This window comes from Schistocerca gregaria, chromosome 11 (genome assembly GCF_023897955.1).
Source record: "Schistocerca gregaria isolate iqSchGreg1 chromosome 11, iqSchGreg1.2, whole genome shotgun sequence".
NCBI classification, from domain to species: domain Eukaryota; kingdom Metazoa; phylum Arthropoda; class Insecta; order Orthoptera; family Acrididae; genus Schistocerca; species Schistocerca gregaria.
In genome coordinates this window covers 79679587-79705933 of record NC_064930.1, presented here as the reverse complement: position 1 = coordinate 79705933, position 26347 = coordinate 79679587, and the positions used below count along the sequence as shown (strand labels likewise).

General features: G+C 38.8%; 1 protein-coding gene across 2 annotated transcripts in view; it reads right to left on the bottom strand.

The window, feature by feature from the left end:
- LOC126295320 (putative nuclease HARBI1) overlaps positions 1 to 15731 on the bottom strand; it is a 48365-nt gene extending 32634 nt beyond the window's left edge. The window contains exons 1-5 of one of the 2 annotated variants that reach the window (XR_007552457.1): positions 15494 to 15619; positions 15319 to 15399; positions 15154 to 15216; positions 13962 to 15045; positions 7665 to 8100 (exon numbers count right to left, since the gene is read on the bottom strand). Coding sequence is in view for 1 of the 2 variants with exons in the window: in XM_049987779.1 (XP_049843736.1) it covers positions 13962 to 15045; positions 15154 to 15216; positions 15319 to 15399; positions 15494 to 15631 (1366 nt within the window). In the remaining variant the exon portion in view is untranslated. Of the gene's footprint in view, positions 1 to 7664; positions 8101 to 13961; positions 15046 to 15153; positions 15217 to 15318; positions 15400 to 15493 lie in introns of both variants that reach the window. The other variant, XM_049987779.1, reaches the window with a different exon arrangement.
- Positions 15732 to 26347: the final 10616 nt, after the last annotated feature.

Sequence of the window (26347 nt, the reverse complement as noted above, 5' to 3'; positions counted from 1 at the left end):
CACCAAGGAGTCAAGCATTATATTGTTCCCTCCTAAAATCAGAGACATTAGAGCCCACACAGAGGCATACCGACAATCTTTCTTTCCACAAACAATACGAGACTGTAATGGAAGGGAGGACCGACAGAAGTACTCAAGGTACCCTCCACCACACACCGTCAGGTGGCTTGCGGAATATGGATGTAGATGTACCTTGAAGTCTCAGAATGTGTCCTACCAATTGATCTCTTCTTCCAGTCAGGTGTCCAACAAATTTCTTTGCTTCACAACTCTATTCAGTACATTTCTCTTCTCCAGAAATGCTTTTCTTCCCATTGCCAGTCTACATTTTATTTCCCCTCTACTTCGACCATCATCAGTGATTTTACAGTCCAGTAATCCTCATCTACTACTTTAAGTGTGTCTTTTCCTAATCTAATTTCCTCAGCATCACTTTATTTAATTCAACTACATTCAGTTGTCCTTGTTTTCCTTCTGTTGATGTTCTTGTTACATGCTCTGTTCAATTGCTCTTCCAAGTCTTTTGCTGCCACTGACGGGATTACAAAGTCCCTGGCAATTTTTTCTTTGGTATTCTTTACTGCTTCCTCAGTGCACAGACTTAAAACATCAGGGATAGGCTACAAACCTGTATCATTCCCTTCTCAACCACTGCTCCCCTTATGTGTCCCTTGACTCTTATAACTGCCATCTGATTTCCGTACAAGTTGTCAACAGCTTTCCGGTCCCTGTATTTTACTCCTGCTACCTTCAGAGTTTCAAGAAGAGTATTTCAGCTAGCACTGTGGAAGGATTTCTCTTGAAGTGTACAAATGCTGTAAATGTAGGTTTGCCTTTCCTTAACCTATGCTCTAAGGTAAGTCGGAGGGTCCAAACTGCCTCACCTGTGCCTATATTTCTCCAGAATCTGGACCAATTTTCCCCAAGCTCGTCTTTTACCAGTTTTTTCATTCTTCTGTAAAGAATCTGTGCAAGTATTTTGCAACTGTGACTTATTAAACTGATAGTTCAGTAATATTCATACTTGTCAGCAGCTGCGTTCTTTGGAATTCTTATGTTCTCTTTGAAATCTCAGGGTATTTGAACTGTCTCATTCATCTTGCACACAATATGGAAGAGTTTTGTCATGGCTGGCTCTCCCGAGGCTATAAGTAGTTCTGATAAAACATTGGCTATTCTCGGGGCCTTGTTTCGACTCGGGTCTTTCAGTGCTCTGTCAAACTCTTCATGCAGTATCGTATCTCCCATTTCATCTTCATCTACCATTTCCATAACATCACCCCTGTATACACCCTCTGTGTACTCCTTCCACCTTTCTGCTTTCCCTTCTTTGCTTAGAACTGGGTTTCCATCTGGGCTTTTGATATTCATACAAATGCTTCTCTTTTCTCCAAAGGTATATCCTTTAGGATTAAAGGAGGCCACTAATCGAAAAGCGGATGCATCGAGTTGTCGATAGGCATACAACAAGAAAGAAAACTTGCCAGCTTTCAGACTCATCCTTTGACGAGGTGGAGTACAGAAACACACACACTCGCAGACATGCCATCCGGTTGCACAATACTGATAAGTATCATGAGCGCCCTGCGACACTTTTAAATCTACAGCAGCACGCTGGGACCCAGCCACCTAATACGCAAATAGTATACCAGTATATCGAAGATATGTATCATAGTAACTGGCAGTAATATGTGTATCACAAAGTAAGTATCAAATGGAAAAACTACAAAGAACGAAACTCGTCTAGCATGAAGGAGGAACCAGATGGCGCTATGGTTGGCCCAATAGATGGCACTGCCACAGGTCAAACGGATGTCAACTGCGGTTTTTAAATAGGAGCCCCCATTTTTATTACATGTTCATGCTGTACATAAAGAAATATGAATCTTTTAGTTGGACCACTTTTTTCGACTTGTGAAAGATGGCGCTGTAATAGCCACAAACATATAAGTACGCGGTATCACGTAACATTACGCCAGTGCAGACGGTATTTGCTTCCTGAAACATTACCCATGTTAAAGTGGACAGTTTACCAACTGCGGAAAAGGTCGATATTGTGATGACGTATGGGTACTGTGATCAAAAAGCCCTACGGGCGTGTACTATGCATGCTGCTCGGTATCCTGGTCGACATCATCCAAGTGTCCGGACCGTTCGCCGGATAGTTACGTTATTTAAGGAAACAGGAAGTGTTCAGCCACATGTGAAACATCAACCATGACCTGCAACAAATGATGACGCCCAAGTAGGTGTTTTAGCTGCTGTCGCGGCATTATGGGATGAGGGATAATTGGCCCCCATTTTATTGATGGCAATCTAAATGGTGCAACGTATGCTGATTCTACTGATGTTACTACAAGATGTTTCACTGCATGACAGAATGGCGATATACTTCCAACATGATGGATGTTTGGCACATAGCTCAGGTGCGGTTGAAGCGGTATTGAATAGCATATTTTGTGACAGGCGGATTGGTTGTCAAAGCACCATACTGTGGCCCGCACGTTTACCGGATCTGACGTCTCAGGATTTCTTTCTGTGGGGAAAGTTGAAGGATATATGCTATTGTGATCCACCGACAACGCCTGACAACATGTGTCAGCACATTGACAATGCATGTGCGAACATTACAGAAGGCGAACTACTCGCTGTTGAGAGGAATGTCGTCACACGTATTGCAACAACATGCGTTCTCAGAAATGAAAAGCTCACGAAGGTACATGTATCACATTGGAACAACGGAAATGATATGTTCAAACATACATACGTTCTGTATTTTAATTTATAAACCTACCCGTTACCAACTGTTACATCTAAAATTGTGAGCCATATGTTTGTCACTATTACAGCGCCATCTATCACAAAGTGAAAAAAGTGGTCCAACTAAAACATTCATATTTCTCTATGTACTACATGAATATGTAATAAAAAATGAGGGTTCCTATTTTTAAAAAATGCAGTTGATATCCGCTTGAACTATGGCAGTGCCATCTAGCGGGCCAACCATAGCGCCATCTGGTTTCCCCTTCTAGCTAGACAAGTTTCAATCTTTGTAGCTTTTTCGTTTGACGCTTATTTCGTGAGATATTCTGACCAGCAGGAATCACTGTCTTACACTTTTATTTTCCCTGTTTTTATTTTATTTTTCTTGAGAAAATGGAGGGGTGTCACTTCTATAAGACAAGGAAAAAAAAAGAGGAGCAGAAGGTACCTTAAAGATCTTCCTGTGGAATATAGAAGGTCTAAAAAGAGCAATGAACACAGCTCCAAGAGACTTTCTACAGGGGTATGACATAGCAGTCCTAACACAAACATTTTTAACCCTACACCTGGCAACACCCAGAATTATACTGTACTCATCTCCATCCAAAACAAGATGGCAGAGAAAGACCCTGTGTACGGAAAACAGTCCTCATAAAACTGGAATTAACATCAATAACTGAAACTATCCAACAGGAACATAAACTCCTGACAAAAATGAAACACATTACAATAATATCAGGATACTTCCAACTGAACAAAACAGCCATTGACATAATACATGAAATAGGCCAGCTGATCCTTCCACCTCAAAAATGAATGAAAGTGTTGTGAAAGTTTGCGACTTAGTGCGCTCTGATCGTAGACTTACAATTAGGGAGCCGGATACTGAACTTAATTTAAGTTTCTATGCAGTTCAGTCAATTTTAACTGAGGACCTGAATATGCATCGAGTGTCCGCAAAATTCTTTCCGAAAGTGTTGTCGAGTGACCAGAGACAATACCAACTTGCAGTGTGCCAAGAACTGATTAATTGGACTAAAAATGACCCAGGTTTGTTAAATAGGGTAATTACAGGTGATGAAATATGGGTATATGGATATGATCCACCAACCAAAGTGCAGTTTTCGCAGTGGAAGACTACAGGTTCACCACGACCAAAGAAAGCACAGCACAGTAGGTCAAAGGCGAAGACAGTGTTGGTGTTGTTTTTATTTCCGATTCTACTGGTATTGTGCATCATGAATTTACCCCTGGAGGACAGAAAATTAAGCACGAATACTACAAATGTGTCCTTGAGCGTTTGTGCAAAAAGGCGCGGAAGAAAAGGCCTACATTGTGGAAAGACGGGAGTTGGGTGCTACACCGTGACAATGCTCCAGCTCATGATGTCTTCATCTTCATCACTGAATTTTTCACCAAATTTAAAATTCCTGTGCTTCCACAACTGCCATATTCCCCTGATTTGGCCCCTGCATACTTCTATGTGTTTCCTAAACTAAAATTTTCACTGAAAGGGAACCGATTTGACTCGACTGACACATCCGGGCAGATACGGAGAGCATTCTTAACGCACTTCAGGAAAAGCATTTCCAGGAATGTTTCCAAAAGTGGAAATACCACTGGAGTCAGTGTCTTCCGTCAGAATGGGACTATTTTGAAGGAGATGAATCAAAGTAGCATGTAAGTACCACCATTGTACAATTACAAGCCCATTCTTAAAACTTTCCAATCACACCTCGTATTTGCCACCATGGCGAAAGTACAATAGACATTGCATAAATAAGGGGACCAATCAGAGGTAATATATGGCTTCTCTGAACTGCAGCCCACACACCATTTCGGTAACATGTCCCTCTGGAAATGAACATTTAAGGAGCATGGAGAAAAGTGCAAGAAAAAGAGGAAGAAGCACTTTCGAGAACAACAGATTTCTGGAAAGTGGAAGCAAAATCTGACGACATTAAACAAATCGAAATGCTAAGAGACAATTTGTGACTAGAGGAAGCCACAGAAGCAATAGGAGAACTAAGACAGGCTGCCAATTCCATGTACAAAAGAAGAGCGAAAAAATGGTTGGACACAGAGTGTTACAGTCTAGGAAAAGATGTACTAGAAAGCCTACATCAACTAAAACACTGTGCAAAGAACTCTATACTCCTCGGGACTTATGCCAAAAAACTAAATATCTATAAGAAAACTCTAAAGGAAAAGAATAGACCATTACAGGCATAAGAAAGAAAGAAACTAGTGGAGAAAGCCTCGAAATACCAATATATTGCAGTACGCCCCAGAAAATGAGCTGAAACAAATTACGTCCATATGAAAATATGGGAGACGCACTTTGACAGCACACCAAACAAGGAAGCACTAAAAGGGAGACCAGAGGGCAGAGGGGATACAATGCCACAAACAACTGTGGAATGGATCCCACTGGCCACAGAAGAGATCAAAGATGCCATTAACAGCACCAAGAACAAAACAGCTGCAGGGCCTGACATACTTTATAGCAAATATTTGTAAGACACTGCCCAAATACTAACACGAATGTGTACAAAACTATACAAGTGCATAGAAACAGCCTTCATTCCAGAGCAGTGGAGACAGTCAATAGTAAAAGTGCTTTACAAAGGAAAAGGAGACCTCAAGGACCCTAGCAAATACAGAGGCATAGCCCTAGAAAAAAGTGTTCACAAAAATAATAACAGAACGAATAAAGCATACAATCAATGAACACCACCTTGAAAGCCTAATGGGGTTCAGGAAGGGAAGGTCAACTCTGAGTGCAATAGAACTCCTGTTAAAGAGAGTATAAGAATCTCTTGAAGCCAGAGAAAATTTGTATGTAGTTTTCATAGAATTCACAAAAGCCTTTGACTTCATAAATAGAAAATTAATGAGCAAGAAACTAGAGGTAAACTCAGGAGAAAGCAATATATGGACACAAATCATAAGTGCAATACAGTGATAGAATTAAATAAGGGTATCGGACAACCTCGCCCTATCGCAACCGACTCTCCAATTAAACAGAGTACTACAGGAGATCCACTGAGTCCTCTGTTATTTACCTTGCAGTGGGAGAAATTGTAAGATTACTCCAAAGGGAGGGTGTAATCTCATATGCATATGCAGATGATATTGCAATAGGCACAAAGGACATTGTCAAGTTACAAGAAGCCATAAATGATATGGAAGACTGTCATGTTGAGCACAGCTTCAAAATAAATGTGGCGAAAACAGAAATGGGAATACTCAGAAATGGAGCATGAGCACCTGCATCAGCTGAGATCTTCATATGGGAGAGAAAACCGGAGATTGTACCGGACTTCGAGCCTACAGGAGTCACAATATAAACAACTGCAAAATGTTTCACAAAACATGTCAGAGAGAAAGCAATGCAAGAAAAAATGGCAATCCATGAAATACAATACATCACATTCCTTGGCCTAGAGACAGCAATGACACTATTCAGAGCCAAAATCTTCCCAATACTGAAATATGGCACTGAAATTATTGGACCACATCTTACAGTGAAAAATCTAACAACACTAGAAAGAATGAAAGCTACCTATATACACAAAGCAATAGGAGTCTCCCAAAACAACACGATCCAGACTCGTATACTTGGTGGCGAGAGAACCCTTTCTCACTGAAGATGTACAGGCAAACCTGATGCTACCCATCTGCAGTGCTTTGGAAACTCAATTTAAAACTTTGAAGGCAAAAGGGGAAGCCTTAACTCCAGAATTTTACAGCACGGGCACCATGATTGACTGAACGTGGACAAAGGAAAACTTCGAGATGAGACACATGATCACCAGAATGGCAGGCCACGGTTTCCACCACCATATTTGCAAGAACACATCATACCATAAACCAAATGAAATGTGTGAGTGTAAACTGTGTCATCAAATATGCAATGGTTACCATATAGAGCTCTATACCAAAAGGACACGGTCAATAAGTCACTATGCAAACCACAATATGTAAAATTTATAATTTCTTTTACCATCATCACTGTACCTTGAATCTGTATGGCTATTTGGCTGCAATAAACTTATTATTATATTCCCTTCCACCTGCTTCATTTTTATATTTTCTCCTTTCACCAGTTAAATTCAAATTCTCCTGTGATATCCAAGGTTTTCTATTAGGCCTTGCCTCTTTACTGATTTGCACCTCTGCTGCCTTCACCATTTCATCTCTCAAAGCTACCCATTCACCTTCTACTGCATGCCTTTCCCCTCTTCAAGTCAGTCATAATATAATGCTCACTCTGAAACTCTCGACAACTTCAACATCTTTCAACTTATCCAAATCTGGTTTCAAAATCTCTGCCTTACCGTTACATAATCCACCTGAAAGCTTCCAGGTCTCTTCCACATATACAACCTTCTTTCACGATTCTTAGCCAAAGTGTTGGGGACGATTAAATTATGCTCTCTACAGTATTCTACCACGTGGCCTCCTCTTATTTCTTTCCTCCAGTCTCCCTACTATTTTTCTCTCTCTTCCTTTTACTATCAAATTTCAGTTACCCACCACCAATAAATTTTTATCTCTTAACTATCTGAAGAATTTGTTTTATTTTTTACATTTCTCCAATCTTTACATCACCTGCAGAGCTAATTAGCTTATGAACTTGTACTATTGTTGTTGGTGTGGGCTTTGTGTCAATCTTGGCTACAGTAATGCTTTCACTACCTGTTCACAGTAGCTTACCCGCATTCCTATTTTCTTATTCATTATTAGCCCTACTCCTGCGTTACCCCTATCTGATTTTGTACTTAGAACCTTGTATTCATCTGACCAGACGTCCTCCTCCTCCTACTACTGAACTTCACTAATTCCCATTGTATCTAAATTCAACTCATTCATTTCTCTTTTTAAATATTCTAACCTACCTGTCCGAATAAGAGATCTAACATTCCACACTCCAGTCCATAGAATGTCAGCTTTCTTTCTCCTGATGACGACATCCTTGTGAGTAGCCCCACCCGGAGATCCAAATGGGGGACTATTTTACCCAAGAAGATTCCGTCGTCATTTAACCATACAGTAGCTGCATGCCTCGGAAAAAATTATGGCTGTAGTTTTCTCCTGCTTTCAGCCATTCACAATACCAGGCGTTCTGGCTGATGTTACAAGGCCAGATCCGTCACACATCCAGACTGTTACTTGTGCAACTACTGAAAAGGCTGCTGCCCCTCTTCATGGACCACACTTTCATGTGGCCTGTCAACAGAGACCCTATGGCACGGCTATTGGTATTGCTGAGACAAGCAAACCACCCCACCAACAGCAAGGTCCTTGGTTCGTGAGGGGGTTGTTCCAGAATACCTAACAAAAAATGCAAAATACAATCAATTAGAATCAAATTTATCACTGGACTTATATAGTTCAAATGAAGACAGCAATAAAGACACACCTGCACAAAACAATGACAATTGCAAAATAGCACAAAAAAATTCCTCAAGAATGAACTACAAGAAGATGTAAGAAAACACACAAATGGAATCATGCATACATTGGACCTATACTGCTCTGAAAATGAAGACAGGAATACCAGACAACTGCATGACTGAGAAATGACACACATGAATTCCTCTTAAAAAAAATTCAAGTAATATATTTTGGTTGGCCTACGTAGCTAAATGAAAGGTCAATGTAATCGAGAACCAACGAAAATTGTGAACTGTGATCATTCCAGCATCACGTGACATTTGCATGCAATGGGGAAGATTCAACAACTGGGTGTATGTGCACCACATGTTCCAAGCCAAATTCACAAAAATTAGCGGATTGCCATATGTGTGTCTATGCTTACTCATCATCAATTAACTCATGAAGAATTGCTTCTGCAAGGTTTAACCAACACTGCTGATGATATTTATTGTCAACAGTGACCAGAAAGACGGCATGAAGTGATGCCACTCCAGGATAATGCCAGCCCACTTTCTGCTAGACTCACAAAAAGCACTACACAGGAGCTGTGTTGGGACTTCATTCCGTACCCACCTTATTCACCTGATCTTGCGTCATCAGATTTTCGCCTTTTCTGCTTTCCATCGAACAACCTTCAATGAGCTTCCTTTCTGATTGAGAATGCTTTCCGAACACAGTCTGACAAGCTCTTCTCCACAAAACCATGTGATTTCTACAGTCACAGAAATGAAAAGTTATCCTAACATTGCTGGACTATTGTACATAGTGAAGGAGACTACTATACTATTAATGACTACATTCTCTGTTATGTGCTGTGTTTATAAATTTATGGAAAAATACTATGAAGTTATTCACCAACCTATGACATGTACCTTTAAACAATTGGAATCACATGATAAATGGACATTAACAGGTCAAACTGAAACCAGATAAATAACCAATGAATAGCAAAGTCCCGACCACATTCAACAGGGCTATTACTACAAAACCACTGTACAAAAAGAAACATCTACCACAAGAGTGAGCCACTCATAACAAGAACACAACCCTTGTAAGAACAATCAATTCCAAAAGACCCTCCATGATGTCACATTCATGGGAGGTGTGGAGAGTGTGGGGCAGAGTATTGTAAGAAGGAAAAAAGAAAAGCAGTCAAATTTTTGTAAAATCCGAAACTATAAATAACATTACCACTTGTTTCATTCACAACCATTTGAACTATGCATTTAGGTTTCTCACCCTGAACAAACCTGCCACATTACAAAAACAGCCAAATCATATTAAGAAATAACATGACAAATTATAATCACTAATAGTTTCACTCACAACAACAATTTAACAAGTGCTCTTAAATCCTGCCTAATCTTAACCTTGGAAATCATGCAAATTACATAAAGCAGCAGCCAAATATCTGGGTGGGGGGAAATATTTGGGAAATATGGAAGCGTCCGATCTCGCCCATCTGCTTTGACCCATGACATCACAAATAAGGTGGAAACACCATAAACCACGATTCCAATATGGCACATATAAAGTTGTTACGTACACATTATAAACACAAAAACAAATCGAAAGACAAAACACACATTCCACAAATACCCTAATGACACTAACAGAACAAACATGGCAAATTGGGGGTTATTGGGTGGGGACAAACTAAATATAAACAAATTTAGACACCCACCCCCATACAAAACCACGCAAAATGATGAAAAAACCAACAACACAAAACTCCCCAAAGTCCACTAAACACAATATCATCTGGAATTCTTCCCCTGACCTATATAGCTCAACAGCAGCTCCCGATCCCATAAATCGGGATCGAACACTTCCCAAACAGCTGTAAAACTTTATCCGCTTCAACATGGTATTTCTCATCATTTCTCGCAGACGCGCTCTATTAATTTTATCCTTCATATTCATTCCTGAATAAACACAACAACCAATTAATTTACTCAATTTACTACACGTCCTACAGAAAACAACACTAAATTAACCTCCACACAAAACCACTAAATCGTTAACTCACTGAAATGAATTCCACTACAAACACAGCCAACACTTGAACAATTCTGTATAATGAGTAGGACCCAACTGAGCCCATTACACCACACAAATGAAAGCCCTGAACATACCTCCAGAGGGCACAACAAACCACAACACGAAGACATCTACAAACACGCCACACTCCCAAACAAACTCCTCGCCGTCATGCCGTCACACAACACCCTTACGTCACAGGTCAAAGGGGTGGGATTGGACGCTTCTGTTGACCCACAATTTGTTACTACTGTCTCTATCGACAATTTAAGCAGAGTGTCAGATTAGACCCAAACCATACCCTCTTACAGCATGACAGATTTGGAAAAAGATCTTCACAGGTTACCTAAGACAACCATGGGTAACATTTAATAAGATGCCTCTTACATCATGTAAATTCATGCCATCACACAGAATGTCTTGGATCTTGGGATCAGATGTGTGTTTGGGCCATACCCGAAAAATGAAAAGAACTAGGATCTTGTTACTGTGCAAACAAATAATAAGAAACGAAGATCCAATTTGCTCTCACAACTACAGACCTGTTAGTCTGCTATCCTTTTCTCAAAAGTTCTTGAACAACTAATATATATCACGTTTATGTCATATATTGAAAGAAATAGTGTCATAAATCGTAGGCAGTTCGGATTCCAGAAAGGAAAATCAACAGTTTCGGCTGCATTTGAATGTACAAATATGACTTCAGTAGGATTAGATTGAGGCCAAAATCCTCTTAATACTTTCTGGGACATATCAAAAGCTTTCTATCAAGCTGACCAAGACATTTTAATATAAGGAAACTTGACTACGAGATTAGAGGAATTGTTCTTTGTATCATAAAATCATGTCTGCAAAACAGAAAACAAGCATTAGAAGTACAACGAAACACAAAAGACATATTTAATGGAATTTCAACAAATTAGACACAGTGTACCACAAGTTATGTTGGGTCAATCCATATAAGATGGTCCAGTGATGGTTGCTTGACCATTTTCAAATATTTTATTTTTTTATGTACAATTGCCCTAAAATTGATAAGTTCAAAACAGTTTTTTTAAACAATTTATCTTGCACCTTTACTGGATTGTAGCAATTTTTATTTGTAGGTCCTCGACGATTTTTCAGTCTGGAGACATTAGCAAAAATGTGAATATCACTGCACTGGGTTAAGTTACAACATTGCAATTGACATGATTGTTTTTAGGAAAGTGTCCTTTACAACATTGACTATTGCACAAAATACCCTACATTAAAAAATAAACAGTAAAAAAGACCTCCAAAGTTTGGTATCCAAATTTCCAAAAATCCACTCATCCATGGAAGAAGTGGCTTGTAAGGTACTTGTTCGCCCGATTCTTGAGTATCGTTCACCTATCTGGGATCCGTATCAGGGAGGACTGATAGAGGAGATAGAAAAGATCCAACGAAGAGTGGTGCATTTCGTCACAGGATCGTTTAGCTAGCGAGAGAGCGTTACAGGGACGCTAAACAAACTCCGCTGATAGACGTTACGAGAGAGGCATTGTGCATCATGAAGAGATTTACTACTGAAATTTCGAAACAGTACATTTCAGGAGAAGTCGGACAAAATATTACTTCATCCCCACATACATCTCACGTCTTGACCATGAGGAGAAAACTCGAAAAATTAGAGCGGTAAGCCTCTGTATTAGAGGCTTACCGATAATCATTCTTCCCATGCACTATTTGCGAAAGGAACAGGGTTGGAGGTATTGGATGGTGTACTGAAAGTACCCTCCACCACACACCATTAGGTGGCTTGCAGAGTATGATTTACATATACATGAAACCAATAGGCTAATTCTCAATAATGAGAAAATTAAAGAAATACTGTTTTGGTACAATAACACAAGAAAATTATAGGAATCTTCATAATTGCAGGCATTTGGTATAATTGCAGTTCCAAACACAAAATTCTTAGGGCTCACCAGGGTTAAAGCTATGTATTTCTTGTAGAAAGTCCCTTCTATTCAGTCAATGAATTCATGCTAAATGCAAAGAATTGAATTAGGTATACAGAGTCACAGAATTAAAATGTGTATAGGCAGAATTCCAATCCCAAGGAAAGCAGGTGCTGACAGATGTGAAAATTACCGAACTATCAGTTTAATAAGTCACGGCTGCAAAAATACTAATGCGAATTCCTTAAAGACAAATGGAAAAACTAGTAAAAGCTGACCTAGGGGAAGATCAGTTTGAATTCCGTAGAAATATTGGAATACGTGAGGCAATACTGACCCTACGACTTATCTTAGAAGCTAGATTAAGGAAAGGCAAACGTACATTTCTAGCATTTCTAGACTTAAAGAAAGCTTTTGACAATGTTGACTGGAATATTCTCTTTCAAATTTTGAAGGTGGCAGGGGTAAAATACAGGGAGCGAAAGGCTATTTACAATTTGTATAGAAACCAAATGGCAGTTATAAGAGTCACGGGACACAAAAGGGAAGCAGTGGTTGGGAAGGGAGTGAGACAGGGTTGTAGCCTCTACCCGATGTTACTCAATCTGTATATTGAGCAAACACTGAAGGAAACAAAAGAAAAATCCATGGAGAAAAAATAAAAACTTTGAGGTTCGCCAATGACATTGTCATTCTGTCAGAGACAGCAAAGGACTTGGAAGAGCAGTTGAACGGAATGGACAGTGTCTTGAAAGGAGGATATAGGATGAACATCAACAAAAACAAAACGAGGATAATGGAATGTAGTCGAATTAAGTCGGGTGATGCTGAGGGAATTGGATTAGGAAGTGAGACGCAAAGTAGTAAAGGAGTTGTGCTATTTGGGGAGCAAAATAACTGATGATGGTTGAAGTAGAGAAGATATAAAATGTAGACTGGCAATGGGAAGGAAAGCGTTTCTGAAGAAGAGAAATTTCTTAACATCGAGTATAGTTTAAGTGTCAGGAAGTCGCTTCTGAAAGTATTTGTATGGAGTGTAGCCATGTATGGAAACATGGACGATAAATAGTTTGGACAAGAAGAGAATAGAAGCTTTCGAAATGTGGTGCTACAGAAGAATGCTGAAGATTAGATGGGTAGATCACATAACTAATGAAGGGGGGGGGGGGGGTGAAAAGAAGTTTGTGGCACAACTTGACTAGACGGAGGGATCAGTTGGTAGGACATGTTCTGAGGCATCAAGGGATCACCAATTTTGCATTGGAGGGCAGCGTGGAGGGTAAAAATCGTAGAGTGAGACCAAGAGATGAATACACTAAGCAGATTAAGAAGGATGTGGGTTGCAGTAGGTACTGGGAGATGAAGAAGCTTGCACAGGATAGAGTAGCATGGAGAGCTGCATCAAACCAGTCTCAAGGACTGAAGACCACAACAACAACAACAACAACAACAACAACAACAACAACAACAACAACAACAGGCAGAATGTTAGCAGATTCAAAATGTCTATTTATGTATAGTATAACAGAATTAAACTATGTATAGGTGGAATATACAGTACATCCCAAATGTATACTTTTATATGGTTTTTTGTATTTAAAAATCTGTGGTAATTAAACAGTGCATATGATTAATATTTTGTAAAACTGACATCACAAATATGCACTTCATCACATCCAAAGCTGCCTATGAAATAAATAAAAATATCTACAAACTTGACAGTTTTGGTAAGGTCTGTTGTGAAAAAAATGTTAAAATACAAGCAATTACTAGTATAAAAACTTCCATATTTACCTTCGTTTCCTTCAAATACAAAGGCGTCTTTCAAGGCGATATTGTGCAGTATGCAGCAAGCTCGAATAAAATGAACTATGTCTTCAATGTTCCTTAACTTAATATAAAACAATTGCTTAAAACGCTCCTTTAATACACGGAAACAATGTTCAACAACACTCGTACTTCTCGAAAGCACAAGATTGAAATCATTTTGCTGTCTGGTTAAGTGCCCGGTGTTTCTGTAAGGAGTCAGCAAATGCTTAATGCATGGGTACGCGACGTCTCCCACAATACATAACTCGCTGCAAATGTCTCCGAGCTTTTTAAACAATGGTGATTTTCTGAACACTGTCTCGTCATCGACTGACCCCGGGTAACCCACGAATATGTCCCTTATACGCAGCTCGTGGTCGGAAACGATCTGCAATTGAATAGAATAATAACGTTTCGTGTTCAAATATGAATAGGGGTCGCTTTGAGGTTTATCAATCTTAATATGAGTACCGCCGATGGCGCCAACCACACCTGGCAAACCGTTTGACCGGAAGTACGATTCTATGCCTGCTTTTTCTGCAGCAGACGGCCACTTTATTACACCAACGTATTCATTGCTAATGAAGTGTGACACCCTTTTCACAATGTTGCACAGAGTACTAGCAGAGATGCTGAACCTCTCTGACACATTTCTGAATGTGTCTGTTTCATGTCCAGCAAACCACAAAAAAATTAGGATCTGTTGTAAGGGGATCAGTTTTCCATTCCCACCCGCTTGATGGTTGTAATAAGCAGAATTTCTGTACTTCTCAGCAATGTACTCTGCAATGTGGCGTCGCACACGGAAATGTTCCAAAAACACGGCATCACTATACTGCGGCACCACGAGATCGAAATAATCATCTTTCTTCTGTCTTTTACTCCTCTGAACTGACGTTGCTTCAGACTGAACCATAAAATCTTCTTCCTTCTGTCTCTTACTATTCTGAGCTAATGTTCCTTTAGACTGACTGAAATCATCGTCTTCCTTCTCTCTCTCTGTCCTCTGAACTAATGTTGCTTCAGACTGATTATGACTGGAAGGAATATAACCCGACCCACTGGACATCTGGAATGAATCGCATTCGTAAATACCATTTTACACACAATTCCGGTCACTTTGCACTACTCAAAGTAAAAAATGATTTCATATGCATGTATAAAATGCTTACGTTACCTGAACTGGCGTTTCTTCAAATTCGTCATCACTGGAAACAGAATAATCGGAATCGCTGAGCATCTGGAATAAATTTCATCCGTAAATATAATATATTACACAACATCCAGCTACTTTGCAGTATCAAAAGTGATTTCACGGGAATAAGTGAAACGCTTAGCTTACCTGAAGCAAATTTTCTTCAAAATCGTCGTCACTGGAAGGATAGTTACAATCCCAATCCCAAACGAACATCATGTTGAGGGTCTGGAAAAATCGTAAATTTCACATTACTGAAAGTTCAAGTTGTTTTGCTCTACTTCAAGTAAAAGTGATTTCACAGTGTCACAACGATGCTTACCTTACAACTGATTTTGCACCAAAAAAGCAAGAAACAGGAAAAAACCGAAACCAAAACAAAGTTGCTTCTAATTACAAGGCTACAAGATAGACCGCAGAGTGTAAACAAACCAACGAAGTTCGACAAAGTTATGCACATGCGCAGCCGTTGATCTTTGGAACAAATTCATTTAGACACTGGAAGATTTTTCTTCCATGTTTCATAGATTATTCGAAGGATTCTTTTATCGAAATGATGTGGAACGAGTCAGTTTACAGGATATTTATAAATGATTAGTGTTAACATTTGTGAAAATATTATTTTCAGTTCTATTCATGAAACTACACCTTTTTTCTTTACTGGCTACTAGCTTTTAAGTAGAAATTCGTCAATGGAATAATTGTAGTTCTCCAGGAGAAATTATTTTAAATTACCCATCTATTTAAAATTGCTTCGCTACTTGTCAGACATTTTATGTTATTGGGCAAATGGTCAAAATCCTTTCTGAGCCACAAACACCTTTAGCTATGGTTAATAAAGGTCATTTTTCCTCTTGCGTAGGATATATGGACATCACTGTTTTTCTTAAATTGTGAGGAATTATTTATGACGAATTTCATTAGCGAATATATCTGCTGGTGTCGTGCTGAGCGATTAAAATGCCTAGCTCCCTGAAGAGGTACCTACATGACACTTGGAAACCACAACTGGTTACTGCCATATTGTAGAATTAAATGTGCACAGCTTTCGGCCGCTCAGAAACGACTGGGACGATCATGGGGAGAATTCGCTGCCCGAAAACAACTTCCGATCTGTGCAAGATCGTAAAACTGCCTCGAATCTCTAATCGAATAAACGTTAAGGGGCGCTCACTTGTTCAACAACATTGTCAAACCGTCGGTATATTTCCAGAATGAGGTTTTCACTCTGCAGCGGAGAGTGCGCTGATATGACATTTCCTGGCAAATTAAAACTGTGTGATGGACCGAGACTCGAACCCGCCTTTGCCTTCCCCGGGCAAGTGCTCTACCATCTGAGCTACCCGAGTACGACTTGAGCCCTGTCCTCACATCCTTACTTCTGCGGTACATTGTCCGTCTGAGAGCACTAAAAATATGGAAATTCTGACGAGCTGAACTGATGATACTCAAAACCTTCCCAGTATTGTCAAAACATACTAAATGTGTGAGGTCAAGTATTGGCAGTTTGACAATATTCTCCATTAAAATGTTCACACAACTTCATGAACCAGCCACAAGCTGCTAGTGTCCACTGTTTATGTTTTCAATTCGCCAATGTACGTATCATACCGCAGATGCAATTTTTCAAGCGGTCTTTTAATACAAAACCATTTTAATAAGTCTATGCAATGGTTAACATTGTACATACCACTTCAAGATGCCCAACAGAGGATTGTCTATGACGTTGCTTACTTTATAAATCTGAAAATATAGTGCAGGTTGGTGAATCACACAGCAGTTAGGAATACGTTTCCACTTCGAAAAATAAGTCGTATATCTGCAACGGCTAGTAAGAGGTCTGCGAAATGTCGTCAGTTTCAAGAAATTACCACAAACGTAAAATAATGTTTTATGTGAACTGCCTGAACATGTCCTTGGCAGGGAGATATTGTTCCACAGGTTTCCATAGAATTTTACTTACTGTGTTTGGTGATATTACAGAGCTAAACTTCGAGCATTTGTATGACCTGCCTGTCGCCAGAAACCTCAAAGTTGCAACCCGCCTCTCGCCGACTGCGACTATCTCTATCATTAATGTAATGTTTTATCCCATATCGACATTTATGCCTTGTACTCAATGGAAACTTATGATATCTTTCAGGTGCATGGTTATGATTTCAACCAGTAAAATCATTCCATATCAACTCGCCTAGTCCTCCCTGCTCGAACGTAGTGGATTTCGATAAAATTTTATATGAACAGTCGTCCATGTCCCCAATGAACACCGGTAAAGTTCAACATTCATCAAAGTAATAATGGCCGAGATGTAGTCACTTGTCTGACTTCATGCGCGCTTCTCGCAAAGCGAGCGTGAATTTCTGGAGAATGTTGATCTCGGGTGATATTTTGTTGAAAACAATGAAATTTGGCCATCTTGTAGAGCTTTATGCGTTCTCTTAAGAACAATAGTGAAAAGAATTTACAAACCATAGTCAGCCAGTAAATTGTAGACAAAATCGCCAGAAAAACTTCTCACCTGGAAAAATTTCGGAGTTTTTCTCCTTATAACTCGGGTACTAGATGCATGACAAACTTGAAAGTTGGCATGCAGTAACCTAACGACATCAAGTTTTCAGATACATAATTTCATTTATGTACCATTTGCCAGTACTAAATAAATGAAGTGCAAAATTGAAATTTTGTAAAAAAATAAAAACTGCAGGTACAAAACTCTCCAAATGGGGCTCATTAGAAATGCCATTGTTTTACCCTCTAAAAAATTGTATTTGATTTTCCAACGCATTTTAACAATGCCACATAATTTCAATCAAAATTGGGAGCGATAATCGCGGTACAAAATGAATGCAAACTTTGGATTGTTATACATTGGAGAGTAATCGCTTGCTGAACATGGAACTTAGTACACAATAGGTGAGTAGCTCAAGGATGCGGAATAGAAACTTTCATTCATCTACTATTTTCCAATAATCTATAAAGTTTTACTTATGGGTTCTTATTTCTCGTTGATGTCAGGCACGATAAACATGAAACTTTGGACACAATAATTATGAACATAAGATTTTCCAATATAAAATATCATTTATGTATTGTTTTCTAAACTGCTAAAAAATCATATGAAAGTTAATTATTTTTGTAAGACTTACAGAAATAGATTATATTCAATTTCCTTTTAGAAAATCTGTTTTCCATAATTGATTTCAAACTAATCACAGTTGGAAAAGGCACTTATTCATGCATTCATAAAATCACATTTGATTTTCCAACTTGCTTTAACAATACCTGAAAATGACAGACTACATTGCAACAACCTGCTGTCTGTGTTTGTTGCATTTGTTTTTTGTTATTAAACTGACAAGTAATATCTTACTATAGGGCACTGTTCCATGGTGACATTGGCACTACTGGTTGCAGAACATGAACCGCCATAGGGGTCACACCTGTTAGATGTGCAATACTGACCATTGGTGGGCTACTTCATCCAGGTTCGCAAACCTGTAAATTGATTTCTTAATTTAGGTTCCAAGTCCCTAAATGGTACCCGTCTGCTTACAAAGCTATTGCTTTATTGATATCACAATGTTGCAATGCTAAGAAGCTGAAAATTAAAACTGATATTACTTTTTGCTTGGTGCCTATGCAAGATACTGTTATAGATTTGAGATAAGGTACTTTGCAAATGGCTTTGTAAGTAGATGTATACCACCACAAGGCTCTGGAAGTTAAATAAATAAACCAAAGCACAGGCTTGTGAACCTGAATGAAGAAACCCACCCATGGCTGGCATTGCTCAGGTGATGGGTAATGGGGTTGACAGTTCATGTTCTTGACTGGTAGTGCCAATGTCACCATGGATGAACGCAATTTAGTGAGATATTACATGTCAGTTTTAAAAAATAAAAATTTCATGCATGGAAACAAGCAGGTTGCTGCAACTTAGCCTATTGCTGTGGTACATTTCCTCATATTCGTCTGTCATATTCAGTTATTGAAGGCGAACATTGGAAAATCGAATGTGATTTTCTGAATGCCTGAAAACATGCTCTTCCCAACTGTGATTATTTTGAAGTTAATAATGGAAAACAGATATTCAGAAAGCAAATTTAATGTGGTCTATTTTTGTAATTTTTACGAAAAAATAATGTTTGCACTGACTTTGTAGAAAAAATATGTTATATTGAAAATCCTTGTTTATAAATCGTGTCCAAAGTTTGATGTTTATCATGCCTGTAATTGACGAGATATAAGAAGCCAAACTGAAATTTTTCCACAAGTTGATTTTTTTGGGTGATTTTATCTTAAAATTTTCTGGCTTAATATGGCTTGTAAAATTCTCATTATTATTATTATTATTACTATTATTAAGAGAACGCATGAAAGTGTAAAAGATTTAACTTATTTCAACGAAATATTGTCCGAGATATAACAACACAAGATTGCCAGAAATCATCACTTGCTCTGTCCAAAGTCGCGCATGAAGTCAAACAAGTGACTATATCTCGGCAAGTATTGCTTTGATGAACGTTAAACTTTACCAATGTTCATTGGAGGCATTGGCGAATGTTCACATAAAACGTAATCGAAATCCTTGATGGTCGAGCAGGAAAACATTCTGAAATGAAGCAGTTTGACATGGAAATTCCCTAAATTAACATGTGACCAGTCGCTCCTTTTTTTTTCAACCACTCTTGGACCCACTTCCTCCTTTTCGTTGTTTTCTGTTGCCTGCAAGCTATAAGTACTGTAATTGCAGCACACACTTTCTTTTGGGTGTTCGAAATTTTAGCCTTGCAAAGGCCATATTATAAACTGAAAATTGTTGTCAGTAACATTGATGGAGTGATTTCGCATCAGTGTACTGAAGGTTTGACAAACTAGTATTGTCAATAAATATTGAATGTGTGCAGGCCCTTATGAGGTTCAGCTCGCGTGAGAATGGGCATCCTAGACTATTGAAAGCAGTGATAGAGCTATCTGTTGATACGGCATCGTTAGAGATCCTGTATAGGCTCGTTAGGTATAGTGATATTAGATTTCAGATGTATTAAGGCAGCAGCTTATGAGAATTGCACTCTGCAGCGGAGTGTGCGCTGATATGAAACTTCCTGGCAGATAAGAGACGAGGTACTGGCAGAAGTAAAGCTGTGTGGACAGGTCGTGAGTCGTGCTTGGGTAGCTCAATTGGTAGAGCACTTGCCTGCAAAAGGCAAAGGTCCCGAGGTCAAGTCTCAGTCCGGCACACAGTTTTAATCTGCCAGGAAGTTTCACAGCAGCTTATTATATTTTCATCTGGTACGTTCATTGCTATTTTGGAAGCGAATGCTGCTTTTTCTTTCTCTGAAAGTGAGAACCTGCCAATGTATTACGAAAAGTTACAATAACCTATCCCAAATAATAAATAAAAAAGTCTCATTATGTTAACTCGATATACTTTTTCAGTGCATTGTGATTCTGTCCATCGGAAGTTCACTGAGGCTTTTTGCAGATGATGCTGTGGTGTATCGAGAGGTTGCAACAATGAAAAATTGTACTGAAATGCAGGAGGATCTGCAGCGAATTGACGCATGGTGCAGGGAATGGCAATTGAATCTCAATGTAGACAAGTGTAATGTGCTGTGAATACATAGAAAGATAGATCCCTTACCATTTAGCTACAAAATAGCAGGTCAGCAACTGGAAGCAGTTAATTCCATAAATTATCTGGGAGTACGCATTAGGATTGATTTAAAATAGAATGATCATATAAAGTTGATCGTCAGTGAAGCAGATGCCAGTAGATTCATTGGAAGAATCCTAAGGAAATGCAATCAAAAAATAAAGGAAGTAGGTTACAGTACGCTTGTTCGCCCAATGCTCGAATACTGCTCAACAGTGTGGGATCCGTACCAGATAGGTTTGATAGAAGAGATAGAGAAGATCCAATGGAGAGCAGCGCGCTTCATTACAGGATCATTCAGTAATCGCGAGAGCGTTACGGAAATGATAGATACACTCCAGTGGAAGACTCTGCAGGAGAGACGCTCAGCAGCTCCGTACGGGCTTTTGTTAAAGTTTCGAGAACATACCTTCACTGAAGAGTCAAGCAGTATATTGCTCCCTCCTACGTATATCTCTCGAAGAGACCACGAGGATAAAATCAGAGAGATTAGAGCCCACAAAGAAGCATACCGACAATCCTTCTTTGCACGAACAATACGAGACTGGAATAGAAGGGAGAACCGATAGAGGTACTCAGGGTACCCTCCACCACACACCGTCAGGTGGCTTGCGGAGTATGGATGTAGATGTAGATTAGGTGCTAATCCTACGAACCTGAAGGTCCCTGTATTGAAACTCATTTTATTTTTTTATGTAAGAAACGACAAATTGCACTATGGTCCACATTACACTCGATAAGTTAGTTCTAAGATCGGATGAAGATGGCAAGGGCATATCAAAGGTAACAGGACCATTCTGGTGGCAGCACATTAGTTTATTGCGGTGGCCTTATGGTGAATCCAGTCCTATCGGAACTTCTGCTCAACTAACGAATGATACAATACCACTTAAATTCTGGCCAGATGTGAATTGTTTCATATCTGTGGACGTTCATAGAGTTTTCTAATTGCTGAGTGCAGGTTTTGTATGGAGGTAAAAAAGAAGAAGGTAGATGGCGCTACAGACGAACACTGTACATTATTTTGAAACCTGAATGGTCGGGGCCTGCCATCATTTTAAGGAGCCCAAAACATTAACAGACTACTGTTTACGGTTGCTTGTTGTTCATTATTTCTTTCTCGTGCACATAACAGCTGTTTTAAATACTAAAAACTACAATGCTTACGTGAATAACATATTGTAGGGATGGCAATTCAAACGTTTTTCTATTCTTGAGTGCGTATTTGCTCTAGTAGTACGACACATTTGGCCTAATTACTGTAACTTGTTTTGCACTGATATATGCCGAATAACCAAGAAGAGAGGGATATGATTTGAAAATGCTGCTTTCGTAATCCTCTTCATTCCACTTCTGCTGTATTTGTGTCGATAGCAAATGAAGCTGAACTCCGAATCCAATGTGTGTTGGCTTATTGGTACTGCTTCGTGTTCGTCACCTTTTCAGCTTTCAACTCGTATGAGCAACATTTTTAATGTTCAAGTTTGTAAAAAAACTTACCTACGCGTTCTTTGTTAGCCCATAAACTGAGCAATAAGGAAAGAAGCAATGCACGCTGTAGTATCTTGCACATGTCAACAAAGTGAACGGTTATTGACACATCAACGAAACAGAACTGCGTGGGAATCGATAGAAAATCTAACGTCAAGTGACAGAGATTAAACCACTATAATAAAAGTAAACAGTGCAAGTATAATTCATGTATACAGAAGAAAATACTGCTTGGATGTCTCCACTTACGAACGAAATGCGAACTATAGAGCACGATAAGATCGATGAGTACACGCGTAAACGACGCAAGCTAGCGTTTTTCGTGCAACTCTTACGTCTCCACACAAAGCAGCATATGGTACTTTCGATACGACCACGAAAGTCAGAAATATCCCCAATGATCGAAACTGGGCATGGACACATCAGAGTGATGTCATGGGGAAGCACCACTGCGGTGAACCATGGAACTACAAATGCAGTGAAACCCATGTTTTTGGGCTATGTAAGATGGCGGACGTCGGCTTCAACCTTGTGACATAATGACGACTACCTTCTTATTTTTATCTCCATGAGGGTTTCTTCATATCTAATTTTCTGTCTGTATATCGACATTCCCTGATACTTTGAGTTTATACTACGAAAATTAATTGCAAATAATCAACACCCAACACTCTCCAAACTATTCCAAATTAATTTTTAATTTTTTTACTTTTCCGTTTTAAATGTGTACAAAGTGTGCATTTCTATTTGCATTTTTATTTATTTTTCTATCGATATGTAATCTATACAATATAACAGTAAGTTTCCAACTTTGATATTTGGAAATTTTGTAACCTTTCTTACCAGATATTATTACTAAAACTTTTTTCACAAATATACATCTGGAAATATTATATAAGCTGAATTTGATAAGTAATATAAAAGACGTAAATCATAATAACGTTATTTTGAGTCATGGTACGTTGTTGAATGTCCTAGAGAACTTACATGTCTTATTATGCGCCATTTGTGCCATACTGTTTTCTACTTGGCTTGAGTTAATATCCAGGGAGAAACTCTTTGGAAACATACTATAATAAGAGTTACACTGCTTATGTTTTGAAAGAGCATGTGTGAAATGTTATGCGAAAGAATGAATATAACAGTTAATGAGGAAACAAACTGTTGGGTTGGTGCTTAAGTTCGTATCTTTTTACCATAAGTTTAATAAACGGGACAGACACATAACACAGACTTTATTTACCAATAATATAGACTACTTCACTATTTACAACAGTCTGCTAATGCTGAATAACTTATCGATTCCCCAGCTGTAGAAATACGTGGTTTTGAGGCGAAGAACTTGTTGAGCCATGTTCAGAGCGCAATTTCATCGGCAAAGGAAGTTCCTTGAAGGCTGTTCGATAGTGAGCGGAAAAGGTGAAAATCTGAAAGAGCTAGTTCAGGTGAATAAGGTGGGCGTGGAATGACTTTCCAAACCAGCTTCTGTAGAGCGTTTTTTGTCAGTCTAGCTGATTGTGGACGGGTGTTATGACATTAACATCGCTTCACGCTGTCTTTCTGGTCGTTGTTCTCGGACTGTGTCTGCAAGACGACTAAGTTGTTGACAATGTCTACAGTAAATTGTTACACCTCGGGGAAGGAATTCGTAGCACACCTCACTGTCTCCATTCCACCAGATGCATAACATTATCTTTTGTCGATGCTAATGACTTTAATTTTTAATGACTTCCTGTGGTTCCACGTATTTCATTCCATTTCAATCATGTAAGGAGTGGGAAGAATGACTGCTTCAATGCCCTTGCGCATGTAGTACTTCGCCTAATCGTGTCTTCGTGGTTTGCATGGGAGTGATAGATGCAAGGCTGAAGAATATCGCTAGATTCTTCACTTAATACTGATTCTTGAAGCTAAGTAGGCTTTCGCAGAATAACTGGAGTCTCTCTCCAAGCTCCTGATAATACATGTTTTTCAAAATTTTTGTGACGCTCTTCCACAACACATAAACCCTGTGAACACACATACTGCACTTCTAGGTATACATTGTAAGAGGTTCACCACCCTGCTGGAAGAAATGAAATCTCGATGTCTTGCTCACTTGCTAGAACGACAATTCACAGGCGGTGCATGAGATATAAAATATCTTTGCCTCTGTCAAAAGAGAGCTGCAATAGAGCCACAGTTGGAGTCGCTCGCTGCTACAGTGTAGTTGTAGCCTGTCGCTGGTACAGTGCAGTCTATAGTTAGTAGTTGTTGTTAAAGTCACAGTGCAGAATAAATTGTAAAAGTTTATTATATGGAACTGAATAACAATTGTGATCAGCTGCAGGGCTGGATGAGATGATGATGAACAAATGAATAATTGTTGATATAATGAAAAATCAACAGTGTAATTAAGTCAACCATCTATTGTAAGGTAAATTTTATTATTTTTATTGGCATGCATATAATTAAGTCACTTGTCCAACATGTTAATATTAATTTGTTTCAATCTTTCCTTTTGTGATTTGTCAGCACCAGATTTGTACTATATCCAATTTTCCTGTGTAATGGATTGTAGATCTTTATCAATAGCATAAAATTTTTTTCAGAATACAATTGTTTTTACCACTCAACTATAAAAGTATAATTTCCCCTTAAGTCATTGCCAGTTCCAATTCAGTCATTTATCTAAATTAAAATATTCCAGAATTTTTGTCCGATCATAGTTATGTGCTCTTTAGTAATCAGACGACCTGCTGTGCAGCTGTGTCACTAACTAAAGTCAGTTTTTCTCGTAATTCAGATCTCAGACATATGTTATCCAGTATTAGTAGATAGGCCAGCATTGCACTAAGCTGTGCCATTTACAAGCAGATATACAGACAGCATTATACGGCGACACCATGACAAGGTAAGAATTTTTCAGTTTATTTCTCATGGACAGATTCAGATTGATTTCACAATGCCATAGCGTAGTGCTGCTTACATAAAAATTTATCAGTTTTTTATGAGTTAATATTTATCAGTTTTCATACATCAGAACTTGTTGTGGTCTTCAGTCCAGAGACTGGTTTGATGCAGCTGTACCTCTACATCTCCCAGTACCTACTGCAACCTACTTCCTTCTTAATCTGCTTAGTGTATTCATCTCTTACTCTCCCTCTACGATTTTTACCCTCCATGCTACCTTCCAATACTAAATTGGTGATCCCTTGATGCCTCAGAATATGTCCTACCAACCGATCCCTTCTTGTAGTCAAGGCGTGCCAAAAATTTTTCTCCCTAATTCTATTCAATACCTCCTCATTAGTTATGTGATCTATCCATCTAATCTTCAGCATTCTTCTGTAGCACAAAATTTCGAAAGCTTCTATTCTTTTCTTGTCCAAACTATTTATAGCCCATGTTTCACTTCCATACATGGCCACATTCCCTACAAATACTTCCAGAAACGACTTCATAACACTTAAATCTATACTCAATGTTAAATTTCTCTTCTTCAGTAACGCTTTCCTTGCCATTGCCAGTCTACATTTTATATCCTCTCTACTTCGACCATCATCAGTTATTTTGCTCCCCAAATAGCACACCTCATGTACTACTTTAAGCATCTCATTTCCTATTCTAATTCCCTCAGCATCACCCGATTTAATTCGTCTACATTCCATTATCCTCGTTTTGCTTTTGTTGATGTTCATCTTATATCATCCTTTCAAGGCACTGTCAACTCCGTTCAGCTGCTCTTCCAGGTCCTTTGCTGTGTCTAACAGAATTATAATGTCATCGGTGAACCTCAAAGTTTTTATTTCTTGTCCATGTATTTTAATTCCTACTCCAAATTTTTCTTTTGTTTCCTTTACATCAGAACTTAATTATCCAAATTTCATTATTTAATATTTTTATTTATACGCGAAGGTTATGCTTGTGTTCCATATAATAAAATTTTACAATTTGTTCTGCACTCTGACTTTCACAACTTCTAACTATAAACTACACTGTACCAGTGACAGACTACAACTACACTGTAGCAGCGAGTGACTGGAACTG